Raw genomic sequence first — 21474 nt, 5'->3', positions numbered from 1 at the left:
TTTCTTTTACACAGCCAGTATAATGGTAGCTGTTAATTTTTCACAGATAAAATCTGTCAGGTTAAATAAATTCCTTTATCACCTGTGTGCTCAGAATTTTTTATCAGAAATCAATGCTGGATTTTATCAAATGCTTTTTCTCCACCTACTAAGAAGCCCATATCATTTTTCTATTTTATTCTGTTAATATGGTGAATTCCATAGACTGCTTTTCAAATATTAAACCAACTTTGCCTTTTGGGGATAAAAATCTTACTTATTCATAATTTATTCCCTTTTGCATATTAATATGTTTATGAGGATACTGCACTGTAAGTTTTCTTTTCTTATAATGTCTGATTATGGTATCAGGTTAAAGCTGACAGTGATGAATTGGGAAGCAGGCTCAACTCAATTGGAAATCAGTCCTGAATATTCATTGGAAGGACTGACGCTGAAGCTCCAATACTTTGGCCACCCAATGAGAAGAACAGACTCATTGGAACAGACCCTGATGCTGGGAAAGACTGAAGGCAGGAGAAGAACGGGCTGACAGAGGATGAGATGGTTGGATGGCATCACTGACTCGATGGACATGAATTTGAGCAAACTCTGGGAGATGGTGAAGAACAGGGAGGCCTGGCGTGCTGCAGTCCATGGGGTCACAAAGAGTCAGACATGACTGAGCAACTGAACTGACTGACTGAGGCAGAATTAGTATGGCACCTTCCTTAAACGATAGAATTCATTAGTAAAGTCATTTGGACATGCAATTTTCTTTGCGGGAAGGTTTTACTTACAGTTTAATTTCTCTAGTTGATACAGGGCTAATGACACCACTTATTTCTTCTTGAGTGGAATTAACAGTTTGTGTCTTTTAAGGAATGTAGCTTAAGTTCTTGAATTTACTGGCATAATATAAAGTTGTTCATAATATTTTTATTACCCTTTCAATTTATCGATTATTAGGAAATTAGTTATGTCACCTCCCTTATTCCTTGTATTGGTAACGAGTATCCTCTTTTTTCCTGAACAGTCAGATTAGAAGTTTACCATTATTTTCTGTAGCATAATCTTTTGATTTCAATGATTTTTCCTCTATTGTTTTTCTGTTCTCTATTTCATTGATTTTCTGCACTTTAAAAAAATAATTTTATTTATTTTTGGCTGTGCCGGGTCTTTGTTGCTGCTCGCCTGGTTAACAGTGAGCGGGGGTCACTCTTCGTTGTGGTGCACAGGTTTCTCACTGCGGTGGCCTCCCCTGTTGCAAAGTGCAAGCTCCAGGGAGCTTAGGCCTCTGCAGCTGCATCTCCTGGGCTCTAGAGCTCAGGCTCAATAGTTGTGGTGCTAGGGCCCAGCTGCTCTGCGGCATGTGGGATTTTCCTGGACCAGGGATAGAATCTGTCTCCTGCATTGGCAGGTAGATTCTTTACCACTGAGCCACCAGGGAAGCCCTACACTTATTTTTATTACTTTCTTTCTTTTATCTTAGTTTGATTTTCTTTTCCTAGTTTCTTAAAGTGGAGCCTGAGATCATTAATTTCAGACCTTTCATTTTCAAATATAGCCTTTAATTTTTAAAAATTTCCCTAGGCATGGCTTTAGTTGTACCCCCACGTATTTTTGTCATTTTACTGTGGTTTATATCTGTTAACTTATTCCACTTTTGTTTATAGCCTAAGAACCTCTCCCTACCTTGATACCATGCTAATTTGGTTGCATATAAACAAAAAATTGTTCTTACTCTTGCTTTGAACAATTGTCCTTATGAAGACTAATTAAAAAGAAGGAGTCTGTTATATCTGCCCAAATATTTAGCATTTTCAGTGCTCTTCATTCCTGTGTAGATGCAGATTTTCATGCAGAACTATTTTTCCTTTGATTAAAGGGCTTCCTTTTTAATACTTCTAAGGCTAACCTGTTATGGTAATAGGATTATTTCAACTTTCCTATGTCTGAAAAAGCCTCTATTTCACTTTTTGTTTTGAAAGACGGTCTCACTGGATAGAGAATTCTCAATGGACAGGTATTTTGTATTTATTTTTTTTGCTCTAAGTACTTAAATACATCTTTAAAAGACGTTGCTATACTGACTTCTGGTTCCCATAGTTCCAGCAAGAAATCTGCAGCTGCCTCTCTTCTATTTTGTCTTATGTCAGGTGTCTGTTCCTCTCTGGCTCCTTTGAGGCCATTTATTGTTGATTTTGCCTTTTCATACTGTTCATGGGGTTCTCAAGGTAAGATTACTCAAGTAGTTCCCTTCTGATTTTAAGCTTTCTGTATGTTACGTTTCCTGTGCTGGGAATTTGATGAACTTTAGGATCAATGGGCTTCTAATTCTAAAAAATCTGAACATTTTTCAGCCATTGCTTTTCAAGTATGTTTTTTCTGTTCCTTTCACTATCTCCTCGCCTTTGGGAACCCTAATTACAAGCATATTACACCACCTGAAGTTGTCCCAGATCATGAATTGTCTGCTTATTCTTGTTTAGTCTTTTTCTCTGTGTCACTGAGAATAATTTCTATTGCTACATCTTCAAATTCACTGATCTTTTCTCTTGCAGTCTCTAATATGCTATTAATCTCACCCAATACATTTTTTATTCCTGGAGATTTTAACGTATAGAATTTGATTTGGGTCTTTGCTTTATCTTTTGTGTTCTTAAGCTCAATCTTTTCTCACATTATTGCACGCACAAGAAATATAGTTAAAATAACTCCTTGTCTCTCCACAAATGTTACCATAGGTATCATGTCTGGGTCTATTCTTACTGATTGATTTGTCCCCTCATTATGGCACTGTTCCCTACACAACTACTAATTTTTACTTGAATGCCAGACATTTTGAATTTAATGTTATTTGGTGCTAGGTAGTTTTGTTTTGGTGGGAAGGATCAAACCATTTTATTGAGGGCTTTCAGAGGAGGGGTGAAGGGTTGGTGGACAATTACATCTGATGCCTGTAACCTGGGTCGGATCTCCACAGCTTCACAGTTGCTGAAAGTACTTCTTATATTCTTGGGTTTAATTATGCAATGCAGCTACATGAATACAAGTTGGCTGTTAGTTTTAATTCTGCTCCATTTAATGAGTCAATACTCTGAGCATCTAACACCCTATGAATTATAAGATTTTGCTACGAGGGTTGGTGTGAACACAATTCCTGGCCTATGTGCATGCATGCTAAGTCACTTCAGTCGTGTTCAACTCTTTGTGACCCTATGGGCTGTAGCCCACCAGGCTCCTCTGTCCATGGAATTCTCTAGGCAAGAATACTGGAGTGGGTTGCCATGCCCTCCCTCCACGGGGTCTTCCCGACAAAGGGACTGAACCCACGTCTCTAACATCTCTTGCACTGGCGGGTGCATTCTTTGCCACAAGTACCACCTGGGAAGCCCTGTGTGAGCTCTAGGCATTTCCTTCTGCTCATTTCAGCGATTCCTCCCTGGCCTGTGGCAGTTTACTCACAAAGGTATGTACACCAGCACTGACCCTTAGCAGATCTCCAGAGTTCTCTCTGTGCAAGTCTCTTCTCTGGTATTTTACCTGGCGAACTCCAGCCTCCTTCACCTTCCCAGGCCCAAACTCCATCTTCTCAACTCAGGGAGACTTCCAGGCTCCGTCGAGGTAACGTCTCCCTGTGCTGCAGCCTGGAAATCCAGCCCCAGCAGCAAGATGGGGCTCTCATGAGGTTTACCTCCCCTGTTACCCAGGGATTACTGTCTGTGCTTCCAGTAGCCACTGTCTGTGAACCACTGTTTCTTATCTTTTTCTTTGGCTTTTGAGTTCTTTTTCACGGGAATATAAATTAGGTCCCTCTTACTCCATCTTGGCCAAAAGCAGAATATTCTTATTTCAAGGTATAATAGCGAGAGAGAATGAAAAACAGTCCCAATGTAAAATGGGTAAGTAAAATTAATAGGTAATTCTAAGAAATTCAAATGGCCTACAAACATGTGAAAATGTTCGAACCTCACTAACAAAATTTTCAAGTCATCTTTTTCTCCTATTAAGCTATTAAAAAAAAAAAGTACAGTTAATACTCAGGGTTTACAAAGATATAATAAAATAGGATTACTTATAGTACTGTGAGTTCAAACAAGTACATACTTTCTGAATGCTAATTTAGCACTATGTATAAAAAAATTCGAAAATTGTTCATATTCCTGAATCCAGTTATCCTACCTGTAGAAATTTAGAAGAACAATTTATATTTATAATATATTGATTCTAAGATTGTTGCTCTTTCACATCTTAACACCTTTGAAATCTGAGCACATGGTGTGTGTCAGTTTAACTTTCAGCATTTTTTCTCAAAGAACGGCACATCTTACAATCAGTAAGGTCCCAAGAAATATGCTATGTTCAAGGAGTCATGGAAGTTATTGTTTTTAACAGGAGAAAACTGGTAGTAATCTAGCTAGAAAATGCATTAACTTATATCATGACCCACTATTCATTTTGTTTCATGATTTCAAAGCATAATTACTGCTCATGCAAATAGGTGAGGTATGATGAAAACAGAAACAAGTCTGTTTCACACTTTCCATACTTACAAGATTCTCTTCCTTGTCATCAAAATTTGGTTGAGGTAACCACTCAGGAACTGGAGACTGTTCAAGTAGCGGGGGACTGAGGCTACTTAAATCCTTTTTACGGACAGGTGTTTGTCCTTTACGCAGTGGAGTGTTAGCTGGCAAAGATTCATCAAACACTTCAGGGCTTAGGTCCTCTCCGAAAGTAACTCTCTTCCTCTTCTTTGTATTTGGCAAGGCTGTGAAAGTGAAAGTGAAGGCCACTCAGTGGTGTCTGACTCTTTGCGACCCCATGGACTATACAGTCCATGGAATTCTCCAGGCCAGAATACTGGAGTGGGTAGCCTTTCCCTTCTCCAAGAGATCTTCTCAACCCAGGAATCGAACCCAGGTCTCCCGCACTGGAAAGGCTAGTACTTCACAATTTTCTTGACCTTCTGTAGATAATTACATTTCTTATCTAAAAGGCATATACTAGAATCTTAACATCACTGGATTGGCTATTCATATAATACAAAACATAGTTTGTAGAGAGGAAAAAAGTTTAAAATGGAAGAGATATACAATATTTCCAATTAAAATGTGGTAATAAAATTTAAGTAAATTTTGTATGCTGAATTTAGATGACAAGAATGGTATATCATTTCCTCTACAAATTTCACCATTATACAAAAATGGATAGATGAAGTGGATAGAACCAATTCTGAGACTCTCTAGAGAGATTCCATCCCCCACCTCTCAAGTTATCTTCATTCCCAGGTAATTTCAGAAGCATCAGGCATCAGCAGGTCATTGAAAATATCACAGACTATCTCAGATGTTTTTAATAACAAGAAAATTATATCCACATGCTTCAAAATAAACCTGAAGTTCTTACCTGCTGTTTGTTCTTTGCAACTGTTTGCAAGACTGGAGGTTAAGCTTGGACAAGTCTCATCATTATAGAGGTTGTCAAGGTGTTCCTAAACAAAATAAACAACCATGAATAATTTTACATTTATAAATACACATACACAGTCATTAAGAATGGCAACTTGGAATTCCTTTTCTGCCAAGGATAGATACTATACAGTACTGCAGATTACCTTTACTTTCATAATTGATCTAACTTAAATACCATGATATTAGCCACAAAGAAAAACTGGGTTTCCTAGTTATTACTCTAGTAAGTAGTTTTAAGCCAAAATGAAAAAACAGGAATCCATAATGTGGGCTAAATTCATTTCCTCCTTTTGGATCTGGCAAATGAAGTTAAGGAAAATATGAGTGGCCAGAATTACAGTGTACTCTGGACAGTGTCAACTGAGGTATACTGTATAAATGATCTGAAGTATAAGACTTTCCCCAAAACAAGAAAAAAAACAAGTATGTAAATAGCATAATACGGTGTTTTGGCTTTTGGTTTTTTTTTTTTTTTTAATGTGCACTATTTTTATTTTATTTGGACCATTTTAAAAGTTTTTATTGACTTTGTTACAATATTGCTTCTGTTATGTTTTGTGTTTTGTGTTTTTTTTTTTTGGCCAGGAGGCATGTGGAATCTTCAACAAACTATATTCCACACTGAGTGTAAATAAAAAAGTAAAGAGCAAAAAGAAAGTGCCCAGTGCTACTACAAGTGAGAAAGAGGAGGCAAAAAAAATTATGGTGAGACATTTTCCATTAGGCCAGTATGACATAATATTTCAGAGGTACTTATGGGAACCAAAAGCAGTCTTTATTCGATTTGCTTTAGGAGGTGTAGCTTTCTACTGACCTGCAGGCTTTCTACACACAGCTTCACAGCGGGTTTCTTCAGTACAGAACGTAGGACAAACGTCTTGGAGGACGGAAGGTCCTTCTGGCACAGTGGGGTAACCAGGGACCTGACTTCGGGAGCTGTGTCTGTGCTCACTTCTGTACATTTATCAACTGAAACGGCATCATTGGATCCTCTCTCTTCTACGGAGGCAGCATCCTGGATTCCTACAACACAGAGTTGTAACCATGAGGGGGTCAGACGTCTGAATCAGTCCATTCTACACCAAAGGTAGTGTGTATTTGCAAAGGGAGGAACATGCTCCTCAGATATTCAACCCTAAGACATCCTGCTTAGAGTGTAACATCTGGGATTTCATTTGGAAATACAAAGAAAAAAAAAGAGAGAAAAGTGGCACTGGTCACAGCTTTTAGTTCAAATCAAACTACTGAGGGAAAAGGTAAGGAAGGTATTTCGGCTCCATGCAAAGTTAAAGAGGAATCCTTGGCTCAGCTATTAACTGTTAACCTGCCTCCACTCATGACACTTATGATGGCCATCATGAAACTAACCTGAGCTAGACAATGAATCTTGACCAATTTTAGTGCTGCAAACAGAAGCATTTTTAGGATGTCAGCCTGGTAGGAGGGAGAGGACAAGATGCTGAAGAGAAAGATTATTAAATAAAACAATTCACATTCTGTGTTGTCTAGCTGCTAAGTCATGTCTGACTCTTTGCAACCCTGTGGACTATAGCCTACCAGGCTTCTCTGTCTATGGGATTTCCCAGGTAAGAATTCTGGAGTGGGTTGCCATTTCCTCCTCGAGGGGATCTTCTTGACCCAGGTATCGAACCTGTGTTTCCTGCACTGGCAGGCAGCTTCTTCACCACTGAGTCACCAGGGAAGCCCTCACGTGCAGTTAAACAAGCCAAGGATCCCCCGCAAATTCTCATAGAAGACCACTGCCTGCTGACTGACACGTAACACATAGATTCTGGGTGCTTAAGAGATACAGTGATAAACATGACAGTCAAAGCCTCCATGGCCTGAGAACAAAGAGACAACATAAAGTATAGGAACTGGGAGGTGCAGAAGGAAGGAGCTGGCTGTGCCTGTAAAAGGGCAGTACGTCATCTCTCATACAACAAGAGCTCTAAAACATTTCTACTAAACCATGAGCTCCTAAAATGCAAGGAATGGTTTCAGTGTGTCCAAATGTTCACATATAAGTAAATCAACCACAAATGTCTACTGAAAAAACATTTCATGGGTGAATCAGCACAGGTACCAAGGAAAAAAGTCATACTTACCACTTGAAGCCTCTGTAAGTTCTGAAAGTAGAGGAGACTCATTCATTAAACATCCACACTGTAGATTTAAACCAGATGCAGAAGATTTCTTGGGGGGCAAAAACAGTGAAGAAGTATTAAATTTTATTATTTATAGGATTACTATTTTTATAAAGATGTGAGTTAGCATTACAGATTATCTGGAAATCTGATGTTAAATCAATCAATACATCACTTCATTATCTAGTTAATTTTTACAGAAGTATGTAGGAATAAAACTAAAAACAGAGTATTCATTCTCACTGACTCCTAAACATCCAATCCAACAATGCTCAATTCCCTAGGAAGTGTTCACAGGGCATAGTTTTTGCTGCCTTATTGTTTGAAGTCTAGAAAACTATGTTAACTACTTTCCTTAAAGAGGAAATTCTCAAAATAATGAAAAACAAAATTACTAATCAAACAACAGAAGATATCAAAAGCTAGAAAGGGAAAACCATTAATGGTCAGGGTAGAAAACACACTCCTATTAATAGGGAAACCATTTCTAAATCATGATGTGTCCAAAAATTAATCAAAATTCTGATTAAAAAATTACCATCAGATGATTTCATATCAACTAGAACAGGGCAGAGAGAGCAGAGATTATAAGCGACTCTGAGATACACATGAAACTCATGGGTCCTGATGGTTGACCATAATGGGCAGCAAACATCTATTAAGCCAGTCTAGACAGGATCAACAGGACATGTGCTGGAGCTACATAACAGAGAAGGTGCAAGGTAAAAAGCTTCCACTCTACTGGCATAAGGTGTCTTCTCTCACTAAAGAAACAGGAACCTACTGTATCAAAGCAAAACTCAGGGTCATGAGAGAACTAGCTACCTGTTTACACTTGTGTGAAGGTCGAGGATCCTCAGGTTGGTGGTGCTAGTGGTAAAGAATCTGCCTGCCAATGCAGGAGACGTAAGAGATGTGGGTTTGATCTCTGGGTCGGGAAGACCCCCAAGAGGAGGGCATGGTAACCCACTTCAGTATTCTTGCCTGGAGAATCCCACAGACAGAGGAGCCTTGTGGGCTATGGTCCATACGGTCTCAAAGAGTCAGACGTGACTGATGCAACTAAGCACGCACACACGCAAGGATCTGCAACAGTATTATTGAACTCGTGTTGCTTATCATCTTTTGATGATGTTGACAGCCTCTAGGCAGTTATAAGCAACAACAAAAAAACCCCTATGGCTACTTGAAAGAAGTGGGGAGAGGAAGAGAAAAATTGCTAAATGACACCTTGCTTTCCAGCCGGTGTTAAACGCAGACATGACAGACCCCAGACCTTGGGGGTACAGCCCAAGTGTAACCATCACCTCATTTACCAGGTCTATGTAAGTAAGATGCTCATATGTCTACTGCCTACAGAGACAAAATGCTGTTCAAGGGCGGGACTGGGACTTTCTCACCATGGTACCATTGGTATCTAGAATAATACATCGCAAATAGAAGATCACAGGGCTTCATTTTGCATAGTGTTTTTCATATCAAAAGCAACATATTGATCAAAGCAGTCTATCACAGCCAGTAAGCCAACCAACCACATAAAAATTTAACAAGCAGGAAATCCCTCATACACACACAATTAAAACCCAGCTCAAATATAGTAATAGCATGTTGTTGTTCCTGTTTAGTCACTAAGTCAAGTCCAAATCTTTTGCAACCCTGTGGATGGTAGTCCTACCAGGCTCCTCTGTCCATGGGATTTCCCAGGCAAGAATACTAGAGTGGATTGTCATTTCCTTCTCCAGGGGATCTTCCAGACTCAGGGACTGAACCTGTGTCTCCTACATTGGCAGGTGGGTTCCTTTACCACCGACCCACCTGGGAAGCCCCAAACACTGCAACACAACGTACATAAGTACTACAATTGCAAAAGGGCATTGACAGTCCTCAAACTGCTAGCTAGAAAGACCAAAACTGCATTTCCTGTTCCCAGTAAGTGCATTACCTGGGAGAGACCAGCACAAGTTTCAACAGCACACTTCATGTCTGTACTGGGACAAGCAGCCATATTAACACCGCAGGCCTGGAGATCAACCGCATCAGTTAGATTTACGTCAGAGCTGCTTGGAGAGGATAGTCTCCGACGTTTGGACGATGACTGTGCAGAGAACTCAGACAGCTGACATTCACCAAGACTTTCCTTTTTGGCTAGGTACACAAAACAAAATAAAAGCAAAACACAGGTTCCAAGATTTTCTTTTACAATATCATTTGAAAACTGCACCCATCATTATAATTTCATGATGTAATTTAATGCTTGAACATAAATCCTTTAACAATGAAAAGGAAAATCTAGTAGTACATTTTTATTCAAAAAAGGAAATCTAACTGAAATGCAAGACAACATGACTACTAAAAAGATAACAATTATCAGAATTAACTTTCTTTGGGCTTTCAAAAGATACACCAAGATATATTTGCATTTCTGATATAATATCTCATTCTATTTTTTTAATTTAAAATGAAACCTTTTCTTTTGAACATTTTAAAGGATGTGGTTATGTTCCAATATTGGTTCTGTTCTGACTGTATATGATTTTATGAAAAATACAGCCACAATTTTTCCTGGGGACAAAAAGGGAATTTAATTGTCCACAGAATTTATAGCAATTATGTAAATAAAATATCTTAAAGCTCAGATAAAAACTGAAAAATAGGTAAGTTACAAATCACCAATATAAATGAGTGTATGGGAGCTGGTTGTGTACTGCAGAGGCAGATGCCCTGGATTTGTATTAGTAACAATGCCCTGCAATCAAGTAGGTGTTGAAATGCACCTGAAGATGGTTCAACAAACCAAACAAAACCATTTGGAACCTTAGGATTATGTTGATTATAGCAAGGCCAGGATTTTGTGAAGTTCTGGGGTCTGAAATGCTTTGTGATTGGAAAATCAAAAGTGACAGAAAAAATTATCAAAAAGTTACAATCTAAAATTTATGGTAAAGAGTATGGCAGGCTATTGAGATGTCAGAATAAATATATCTGTTTACAATATCAGGGTTGGGTGTTTGGTATTCATATAAATGCTTACCAAAATTAATAATAATCCTCTAAAAAACCAAGGGTTTGACAGAAAAACAACAAAATTCTGTAAGCAATTATCCTTCAATATAAAAATAAATTAAAAAAGAAAAAAAAAAAGAAGCGTTGTTCACCCAAATCTATGGGCAGGCCCAATTTTAAAGATGAAGCAGTCCATGGGCTCTGACATTGTAACATTTAACACTTAATTGTGGCCATATGAAAACATAAGGTGTATGCTCAGGAATGATGTTTTTTCAAGAGAAATCAGAAATCTAGATTTTGTGTGAAACATCCCAAATTTTAAATGTTATGGCTCTATTCAGAAAAGATAGCTTTCACACTATAGAAGTAAATCTTTTTTTTAATATCTCAGAGGTTTGTCTCAAAAGATGCAAAAGTCCAAACAGACTGAATTCTTTCTACTCACTCGAGCCTCTGGTCTTGAACACTCCTTCCGCCTCTGAGAATTCAGGACAGTCAGTCATTTTCTCGTTTTCCTTTATGGAGTTAAAAGCCAAATGGAAGGCAGACATTTGCTCTCTTAAAGAATAAACATTTCGATACAAAGCAGGGCTGCCCTGTTAAAATATAGAAGCACAGAGGACATTACAAATCAAGCCAAAGATGGGCTTTTTGAAGATCAGAGGTAAAAAGTTAATAGAGAAGAGACCCTCCTCCCTTGAATCGAACATTTTTTAAACATTTTTTTTTTATTTTCTGGCCATGCCACTCAGCATGTGGGATCTTAGTTCCCTAAGAGTCGAACCTGTGCCCCTGCAGTGGAAGGATTCCCTTTAGTGGAACCATGGAGTCTTAACTACTAGATCAGCAGGGAAGTCCCAAATCATGTATTTTTAGTCTGAACATTCAGTGTGCTGCCCTCATCTCTATTTCTCCTCTCTCCTACTTGTGCTGAGTCGCTCAGTTGTGTGTGACTCTTTGCGACTCCGTGGACTGTAGCCCGCCAGGCTCCTCTGTCCATGGGATTCTCCAGGCAAGAATACTGGAGTGGGTTGCCATGTCCTCCTCCAGGGGATCTTCCCAACTCAGGGATCAAAGCCAAGTCTCCCGCATTGCAGGCAGATTCTTTACCATCTGAGTCAGCAGGGAAGCCCAAGGATACTGGAGTGGGTAGCCTATCCCTTCTCCAGCAGGTCTTCCCAATCCAGGAATCAAACTGGGGTCTTCTGAATTGCAGATGCATTATTTACTGGCTGAACTACCAGGCAAGCCTTACCAGAGAGCAATAGCTACTCTTTGGTAGCTATTAAAAGTTTATATTACTATAAACATGGAGCAACAGGTTGGCCAGTACTAATATTGACAAACCCATGGAGGAGAGAAGAGAAGTCTGTCTGTAGTAGATGGGAAGCACTTTAAAAAGAAACCCAGACAAAACACATCCCAATTATTTGAGAGTTATACAAATCTTTACATTCGATGACTTCCCTGGTGACTCAGATGGTAAAGAATCTGTCTGCAACCTGAGAGACGCAGGTTTGATCCCTAGGTCAGGAAGATTCCCTGAAGAAGGAAATGGCAACCCACTCTAGTATTCTTGCCTAGAGAATTCCATGGACAGAGGAGCCTAATGGGCTATAGTCCATGAGGTCACAAAGAGTCGGACACAACAGAGTGACTAACACTTTTACTTTCATGAACGTTGAGTTATATATGTTGTTTACATATGATGTATATTATCTCTTAAAAACTGTACAGAAGAACTTTTCTTCCAAAGAGGAAATATGGATGAACAGCAGACGCATGAAACGATGCTCAACATCACTAATCATTAGGGAAATGCAAATCAAAACCTCAGTGAGGTATCACCTCACAGCTGTCAGCATAGCTATCATCAAAAAGTTCACAGATCAGGACTTCCCTGGTGGTCCAGTGGTTAAGACTCCATGCTTCACTGCAGGGGGCATGGGCTTGATCCCTGGATGGTAACTAAGATTCTGCATGCCACATGGTGTGACCAAAAAAAAAGGAACCCTCATTGCTGTTGGGAGGAATGGAAATTGGTGTAGCCACTGTGGAAAATAGTACGGAGGTCTCTGAAAGAACTAAAAATAGAACTACCACATGATCCAGCAATTCTCCTGGATATATAACCCCCTAAAACCTCTAACTCGAAGAGATATATGAACCCCAATGTTCATAGCATTATTTTCAACTGCCAAGATATGAAAGCAACCTAAGCATCCATCAGCAGACCAATGGATACACAGTGTGTGTACTGGAACATCCACAATATACTGGAATACTACTCAGCCATAAAAAAGACTGTAATTTTGCCACCTGCATCAAATGCACTTGGAAGGCATCCTGTTAACTGAAATCAGACAGACAAAGACAAATACTGTACGATATCACTTATATGTGAATCTAAAAAACACAGCAAAAATAAAAACACAACGAACTAGAGAATATAACAAAAAACAATCAGACAGCTCTAGAGAACAAAATACTTTTTATGGGACGGGAGTAATATGGATTGGGGGGGTGGTGAGTGGGAGGTACAAACTAGTGGATGTAACACTGGTTACAAGGATATATTGTACAACACAGGGAATATAACCAATACTTTGTAATACCTATAAGCAGAATATAAACTTTAGAAATTATATAAAAAGTAAAAATTAAAAAATTAAAATCAGTATTAAGAATGTTTTGTCTACACAGTTAGTGAAGGGTTTACCCAATAATAAAAGAGAGAGAGAGACTATATGGAGATTAAGGTTACAGGAAAACAACAAATTCTGGAGACAGAGCTACAAAGAAGGGACAAGAAGAAACTATTTGGAAATTTTACCAAATTTTGCTAAAAATAACATTTGACGATCTGCCTTGGCCCCTGTGTCATGTGGAGGTCTCAGTATAACTAGTTCCATCCACGCTGGTCTCTATTCATTTCCATCCATATACACACCAGGGGCCAGAACAAGAGACAGGTGTTCTGCAGTAGCTTGGATACCTTCCTACACATATCCTCTCTCCTTTGGCAACCCTGAGCTAAATCTTTCTGATGTCATAGGGGGCTTACTTCCTCAGAGGTGAAAGATAGTCATTTGCTCAAACTACAAAGCCAAATAGTTAAAACAGAGCTCTCTGGAAACTCTGCTAACAGCTGAAGAGTCATCAAATTAAATTGGTACTAGCAGAGGTGGGGGTAGGGAGCTTCCCTGGTGGTCAGTGGTAAAGAACCTGTCTGCCAAAGCAGGAGCTGTTTGGTCGCCCAGTTGTGTCCAATGCTTTGTGATCCCATGAACTGTAGCCCACCAGACTCTTCTCCGTGGGATTTCCCAGGCAAGAATATTGGAGTGAGCTACCATTTCCTTCTCCAGCCAATGTAGGAGACATGGGTTTAATCCCTGATCTGGGACGATCCCCTGGAGAAGGAAATGGCAACCCACTCCAGTATTCCTGCCTGGAAATCTCATGGACAGAGCAGCCTGGCAGGCTACAGTTCATGAAGTCGCCAAAGAGTCAGACACGACTTAGTGACTAAACAACCACGAGCAGGGGTAGAAGTGCCAGATAAATGTGATGTATAATGTAAGAGTTCTGTTACCCGTAAAATAAATTACTGATTAAGTTCTCTATCTAGAACTTCTCCCCTCCCACCACCCCCATCTGTATTATTTAGACTAACATATTTCCACTGATTTGGAGCTTACAGCAATTTAAGGAATTCCACTAATAAGCAAAAATAAAAAAATACTTCCCTTTAAGATATCATATGGAGAAAACCCTGTTAAAATCTTGAAGCCATGTTTGATGATGAATCTGCTCATACTCTTGATTTTATTCCCAGTTAAATACATTCATAAAGCCAACTTTGTTACATAATAGAACATTTAAAATTCAAACAGGTTGACACTGTAAACCTTTATGACATAAACAGCACATGACACTCATAAAAAGCTGGTTGGTGGTCAACTCTCATCTGAGATACAGAGAAAGAAAGGGTTTATCCTAAAGCCATACAATTTATGTTTAATGTACCTTTTTTGTAAACTTATATTTGAACATGGGAAGGTTAGGTTTAATCTCCTAGGAGTCTGGCCCATTTTGAAATCTGCTTTAAACAAATTAAAGGTTCCCCAGTCAAAATCATTGTTCCTCTATTTTCTGATGGAGAAAGAGAACAACATTCATATACGAAAAGTAAAGGAAGCATTAAAAAACATACTGCTTTTTTTGGATACTCTTGTCTTAGGAATTATATCATTCAGTCAACATTCTTTCCCTGTGCCAGAAACCATTTGAAAGGCTCAGAATACAGGAGGAAATGACTTTCTAGAGTAAATTCTGAAAATGTATTCATATAATTTCAAGTACAAGAGGTGCCACTGAGAAGCTAAAAAAGGAGTGTGATTCAGTAATAACAGTGCTGCTCTACTTGAGTCAGGACAGCACTCCCTCTGAAGTAACAGCTGAGTTGAAACGAAAACATTAAGTGGGAGACTAAAGAATTCACCTGCAATGCATGAGAACTGGGTTCAAATCCTGGGTCAGGAAGATCCCCTGCAGAAGGGAATGGCAACCCACTCCAGTATTCTTGCTTGGAGAATCCCATGGACAGAGGCGTCCACAGGATCGCAGCGAGTCGGACAAGACTCACTGACCAACACTATGAATATGAATGAAAGGAAGATACGAGAAGAGGGAGGCATTCTGCAAGAACAAGGCAGAACAAGAGGCCTGGAATGCAGAGAGGATGCGGCAGAAAGAAGGCAAGGGGGCCCAGAAAATGGCAGGAGACAGGGAGCTGAGGATGGAGTGGGCAGGGCTCGGATCAGGGAGGGCATGAAGGCTTCGAGATGTGGTTTGAGTTTAACTGAAGGCATAACAGGAATCCACGGGAAGGTTTTAAGATGCAGAGTGATTGATCTGATTCATACTTTAGCATTTTTATTATTTTTGTTGTTGTTGTACCCCACGGCATGTGAAATCTTTGTTTCCCAGTCAGGGATTGAACCTGCGCTCCCTTGCATTGGAAGGGTGGAGTCTTAACCACTGGACTGCCAAGCAAGTCCCTTATTCGTACTTGAAGTGTATCGCTCTGACTGCTCTGCGGGATGGTGGATGGATCAGGGAAGGTGAGAAGTAAGGAGACTAGTTATGAAGAAGCTGCTGGTGATTCAGGTAGAAAGCACATAAGGGCTGTAGCAGCCAAGCTGAGAGATATGAGAGCTTACAGAGAGGTTTCTGAAATGAAGTGAAAAGGCAATGCTGTGTTGGATGTGAGAGATTAAAAGGAAATGAAACCGAGGAAGACTGGCAGGTTGTTGGCCAGAGCAACTGGACGATGGTGTGTGCTGAGGTGGGGAAATGGTAGGGAATGGAAACCTAGACTTTAGCTGTGACCATGTAATGGTCAGTGTTCTTGCCTGAAGAATCCCAGGGACAGAGAAGCCTAGTGGGCTGCTGTCTATGGGGTCGCACAGAGTTGGACCCGACTGAAGCGACTTAGCAGTAGCAGCAGCATGTAATGCTCGAAGTGCTTACTGAAACACCAAAGGGAAGATGCTGAATAGGCAAGAGGGTATCTGAGTATGAGCTCGACAGAACTTTGGGCCAATGTTACGAGTCACAAGTCTATAGACAATGTCCAAAGTCATGGGAAAGGATTATTTTACATAAGGAAAGCAACAAGATGGGGGCAGAGGAGAGCCTGGGGCGCTCAAACATTTTTGAGGGGAGAACCAAAAAAGGGAGATCTGCAGAGGCAGGGATGACAATAACAAGAAGAAAATGAGGTGAGTTTGGTATCCCCAAGAGCCAAGCAAAGTGCTTCAAGGAGGGAGTAGCTGCTGCTGCTGCTAAGTCACTTCAGTAGTGTCCAACTCTGTGCGACCCCATAGACGGCAGCCTACCAGGCTCTCCCGTCCCTGGGATTCTCCAGGCAAGAACACTGGAGTGGGTTGCCATTTCCTTCTCCAATGCATGAAAGTGAAAAGTGAAAGTGAAGTCGCTCAGTCGTGTCTGACCCTCAGCGACCCCATGGACTGCAGCCTTCCAGGCTCCTCTGTCCATGGGATTTTCCAGGCAAGAGTACTGGAGTGGGGTGCCATTGCCCTCTCCGAGGGAGTAGCTGAGTTCAGTCAAATGCTGAGGCAAGGCTGATTAAGATGCAAAGTAAGACTTAATCAATCATGGTCTTGGCCAAGGTGTGGGCCATTTGGGATCAAGGCAGAAGCCCAGGTGGAGTGGCTACAGTCACTGGAGACGATGGAAGAGGAGTGAGACAGGACAGACAACTGTTCAAGGAGTTTCCCGTGAGGGACAGGCACAGAAATGGGACGCCATGGGGGTCTAGAGAAAGTTAAGTGGCAGTCGCTCAGTCATGTCTGACTATGTCCCCATGTACTGCAGCCCACCAGGCTCCTCTGTCCATGGGATCCTCCAGGCAAGAATACTGGAGAGGGTTGCCATTTCCTCCTCTAGGGGATCTTCCTAACCCAGGAACTGAACATGCGTTTCCTGCACTGCAGGCAGATTCTTTACTGTCTGAGTCACCAGGGAATCCCCTAGGGAAAGTTAAAGGGACAGATAAAGATTTGTTTGTGCTAAAGGAAAATGTCTCAAAAGAAAAGGCTGGATAAGACAAATGCAGAAGGGAAAACAGGTGAAAATAACACACATGGTCACAATAACATAAAGACTTGAATACTCAAGTAACTTATCTACTGGGAAGTTGTAAAGGATGGGAAGTGCATATCTATGTTTATGATAAAAGGGATGAGGAAGAAAGAGGGCTAATTTTTCATTGAACACAGTAGGAAGTCACTAGCTAATCCCTTAATACTGAAAGAATAAGAAGCAGCAATTAGGAAAAAAAAAAAAGAAAAGACATCCAAGTTGGAAAGGGAAAAATAAAACTGTCACCATTTTCATATGACATATGTACAAACACAACCACACTCAAAAACTGTTGGAATAAAGAAATTCAATAAAATTGCAGAGTACAAAATGAACATACAAAAATCTGTTGTGTTTCTACACTCAAATAAAGAATTATAGGAAAAAAGATTTAAGAGAACATGTACATTTGTATCAAAAAGAATAAAATACTAAGAAATAAACTGAACCAAGGAAGTGAAAGATCTGTATCTTGAAAACTGTAAGACACTGATGAAAGGAACTGAAAAAAGGCACAAATAAATGGAAAGGTATTTTGTGCTCGGGTACTAGAAGAAGCACTTGTTAAAAGGTCCACACTACCCAAAACAATCTCCAGATTCACTGCAACCCCTGTCTAAATTTTAACAGCCAAGGGAACATTTCATGCAAAGATGGGCACAATAAAGGACAGAAATGGTATGGACCTAACAGAAGCAGAAGATATTAAGAAGAGGTGGCAAGAATACACAGAAGAACTGTACAAAAAAGGTCTTCACTACCAAGATAATCACCATGGTGTGATCACTCACACTTACCTATAGCCAGACATCCTGGAATGTGAAGTCAAGTGGGCCTTAGAAAGCATCACTACGAACAAAGCTAGTGGAGGTGATGGAATTCCAGTTGAGCTATTCCAAATCCTGAAAGATGATGCTGTGAAAGTGCTGCACTCAACATGCCAGCAAATTTGGAAAACTCAGCAGTGGCCACAGGACTGGAAAAGGTCAGTTTTCATTCCAATCCCAAAGAAAGGCAATGACAAAGAATGCTCAAACTACCACACAATTGCACTCATCTCACACGCTAGTAAAGTAATGCTCAAAATTCTCCAAGCCAGGTTTCAGCAATATGTGAACCGTGAACTTGCTGATGTTCAAGCTGGTTTTAGAAAAGGCAGAGGAACCAGAGATCAAATTGCCAACATCCGCTGGATCATGGAAAAAGGAAGAGGGTTCCAAAAAAACATCTATTTCTGTTTTATTGACTATGCCAAAGCCTTTGACTGTGTGGATCACAATAAACTGTGGAAAATTCTGAAAGAGATGGGAATACCAGACCACCTGACCTGCCTCTTGAGAAACCTGTATGCAGATCAGGAAGCAACAGTTAGAACTGGACGTGGAACAACAGACTGGTTCCAAACAGGAAAAGGAGTACGTCAAGGCTGTATATTGTCACCCTGCTTATTTAACTTATATGCAGAGTACATCATGAGAAACGCTGGACTGGAAGAAGCACAAGCTGGAATCAAGATTGCCGGGAGAAATATCAATATCCTCAGATATGCAGGTGACACCACCCTTATGGCAGAAAGTGAAGAACTAAGAGCCTCTTGATGAAAGTGAAAGAAGAGAGTGAAAAAGTTGGCTTCAAGCTCAACATTCAGAAAACGAAGATCATGGCATCCAGTCCCATCACTTCATGGGAAATAGATGGGGGAACAGTGGAAACAGTGTCAGACTTTATTTTTTTCGGCTCCAAAATCACTGCAGATGGTGATTGCAGCCATGAAATTAAAAGACGCTTACTCCTTGGAAGGAAAGTTATGACCAACCTAGATAGCATATTCAAAAGCAGAGACATTACTTTGCCAACAAAGGTTCGTCTAGTCAAGGCTATGGTTTTTCCTATGGTCATGTATGGATGTGAGAGTTGGACTGTGAAGAAGGCTGAGCACCGAAGAATTGATGCTTTTGAACTGTGGTGTTGGAGAAGACTCTTGAGAGTCCCTTGGACTGCAAGGAGATCCAACCAGTCCATTCTGAAGGAGATCAGCCCTGGGATTTCTTTGGAAGGAATGATGCTAAAGCTGAAACTCCAGTACTTTGGCCACTTCATGTGAAGAGTTGACTCACTGGAAAAGACTCTGATACTGGGAGGGATTGGGGGCAGGAGGGAAAGGGGACGACAGAGGATGAGATGGCTGGATGGCATCACTGACTCGATGGAGGTGAGTCTGAGTGAACTCTGGGAGTTGATGATGGACAGGGAGGCCTGGCGTGCTGTGATTCATGGGGTCGCAGAGTCAGACACGACTGAGCGACTGAACTGAACTGAACGGAACTAAAATATCACAGAAATGAAACGAACAATCCTCAAGCTTGTTGTTGTTCAGTCGCTTGGTGGTCTCTGACTCTCTGCAGCCCCATGCACCACAACACGCCAGGCTTCCCTGTCCTTCACTGTCTGCTGGAGTTTGATCAGACTCTGTGACTGAGCACGAGCAATTTTCAAAGTGTCGCACTTTTAAATGTGAACAGAGTCAAGGATCACTAGGCATCTGAAGAAAAGATTTGAGCGTGAGCCAGAACCTAAAACAATTAAGTAGTAAAATGAGACCCCGAGATCTAAGGAAGAAAAACCTATAATGTCCTCAACAGGCCACCATGAGAGATAGTCCCATCATGATATTTTATAACAGCAGGAATGGAGCTTCCAGAATGAAAAAGAAGGCCAAACAAAGGATAGGGAATCAAAGATAAGTTGAATGAATGAAGGAATGAATAGGATTTTTTCATTCTCTAAGCTAAAATACAACAGAAAATGCCTTCAAAATTTCAAAATTTTGAAGGAAAATAGGTCCAACCCAGATTTCGATACAGGATATATCATAATTCAATTATGTTGGTAGGATAAACTTTGTCAGATATGCAGAGGCTCCAGAAAAATGAGGCAGTGCACCAAGAAAAGATATGAGATTATGGAGAAAGGAAATACAAATAGCACAGAAAAAGGAAATTACCAAGGATGGTGAAAGGAAGTCATGAAGTGACAGCTGTCCAGCAAATCTAGATCGAAGCCAATCTAAGTCAGAGGGCACTTAGAAATGAGAAAAGAATAGATGGACTCCTAAGATTTACAGTTCTGTCAGAGTGTAGGGATTCTCAAGATTACATGATAAAAGATTAAACAAACAAACAAACAAAAAATGCAGGAGATGCAGGTTCGATCCCTGGGTTGGGAAGATTTCCTGAAGAAAATGGCAACCCACTCTAGTATTCTTTATTCTTGCCTGGAGAATCCCATGGACAGAGGAGCCTGGCAGGCTACAGTCCAGGGGTTGCAAAGAATTGGATGCAGCTGTGTACACACGCACACAAGCACACAAACACCATAGATAATACACAAGAAACCCTTATTTAAACCAACATTGTAATTGGTTGTATTGGCAGGAAGGGGAAAGTGTTGGAATAGTTTTGGTTAGGAGATGTGAGAGCACAAAACCCTCATTTTTCACAGAAATAAAAACAATGACAGCAAATATAAAACATAGGGACTTGCCTGGTGGTCCAGTGATTAAGACTCCACGCTTCCAATGTTGCGGCTGCAGGTTTGATCCCTGATTGGGGAACTAAGATCTCACGTGGCGTGCAGCACAGCCAAAACAACAACAAATACCACGCTCCAGGCAGAGTTGTAATTACTTCATGTGTATTGATTTATTCATCCTCATAAAATTCTTGCTACTATTATAACCCATTTTATACATGAGGAAACGGACACAGAAGTCAACTAATCTGCCAAAGTCACAATGAACTAACAATAAACCCAAGAATCAAACACCAGCAATACAACCCCACAGGCCATGCTGCCATCTACTCTAACACAGTTCTCAAGTCTTTACACTCTAAAAAATGACTGAGCACTTCAAAGACTCTCAATTCATGTGGGTTGTATCTATCAAGAGTATTTCAAGAACTTTTTCAGAATTGTGGACATTTTTCTTTAATGCACCATAAAATTCAATAAAGATTGCTTAAAGGTTAGTTGCAATGTCAAATACGAAGTTCAAATTAGTTAAAAATTAGTCAAAAGTTCAAGTTAGGCCAATGAACTTTTCATATTATGTTATGTTAGAATCCATGGGCTTATCCTGCAACTTGAAGGTATATTTTGCAAGCACTTGTCATGCAGAAAATACTGGTTCATTCAGCTGT

At 40.3% G+C, this 21474-nt stretch overlaps 1 protein-coding gene across 2 annotated transcripts in view; it reads right to left on the bottom strand.

Moving 5' to 3' along the window:
- The window catches only part of CDCA2 (cell division cycle associated 2), a 43456-nt gene that overhangs the window by 17539 nt on the left and 4443 nt on the right, over window positions 1-21474 (bottom strand). The window contains exons 1-7 of one of the 2 annotated variants that reach the window (XM_070794945.1): window positions 13443-13984; window positions 11055-11205; window positions 9546-9748; window positions 7565-7652; window positions 6271-6479; window positions 5392-5476; window positions 4536-4753 (exon numbers count right to left, since the gene is read on the bottom strand). In XM_070794945.1, the coding sequence (XP_070651046.1) occupies window positions 4536-4753; window positions 5392-5476; window positions 6271-6479; window positions 7565-7652; window positions 9546-9748; window positions 11055-11160 (909 nt within the window). In that variant the 5' untranslated portion in view covers window positions 11161-11205; window positions 13443-13984. Of the gene's footprint in view, window positions 1-4535; window positions 4754-5391; window positions 5477-6270; window positions 6480-7564; window positions 7653-9545; window positions 9749-11054; window positions 11206-13442; window positions 13985-21474 lie in introns of those variants that run through there. The other variant, XM_019966378.2, reaches the window with a different exon arrangement.

The sequence above is a fragment of the Bos indicus genome, chromosome 8, assembly GCF_029378745.1.
Source record: "Bos indicus isolate NIAB-ARS_2022 breed Sahiwal x Tharparkar chromosome 8, NIAB-ARS_B.indTharparkar_mat_pri_1.0, whole genome shotgun sequence".
Classification (NCBI taxonomy): Eukaryota; Metazoa; Chordata; class Mammalia; order Artiodactyla; family Bovidae; genus Bos; species Bos indicus.
This window is presented reverse-complemented; position numbering and strand designations above follow the sequence as displayed.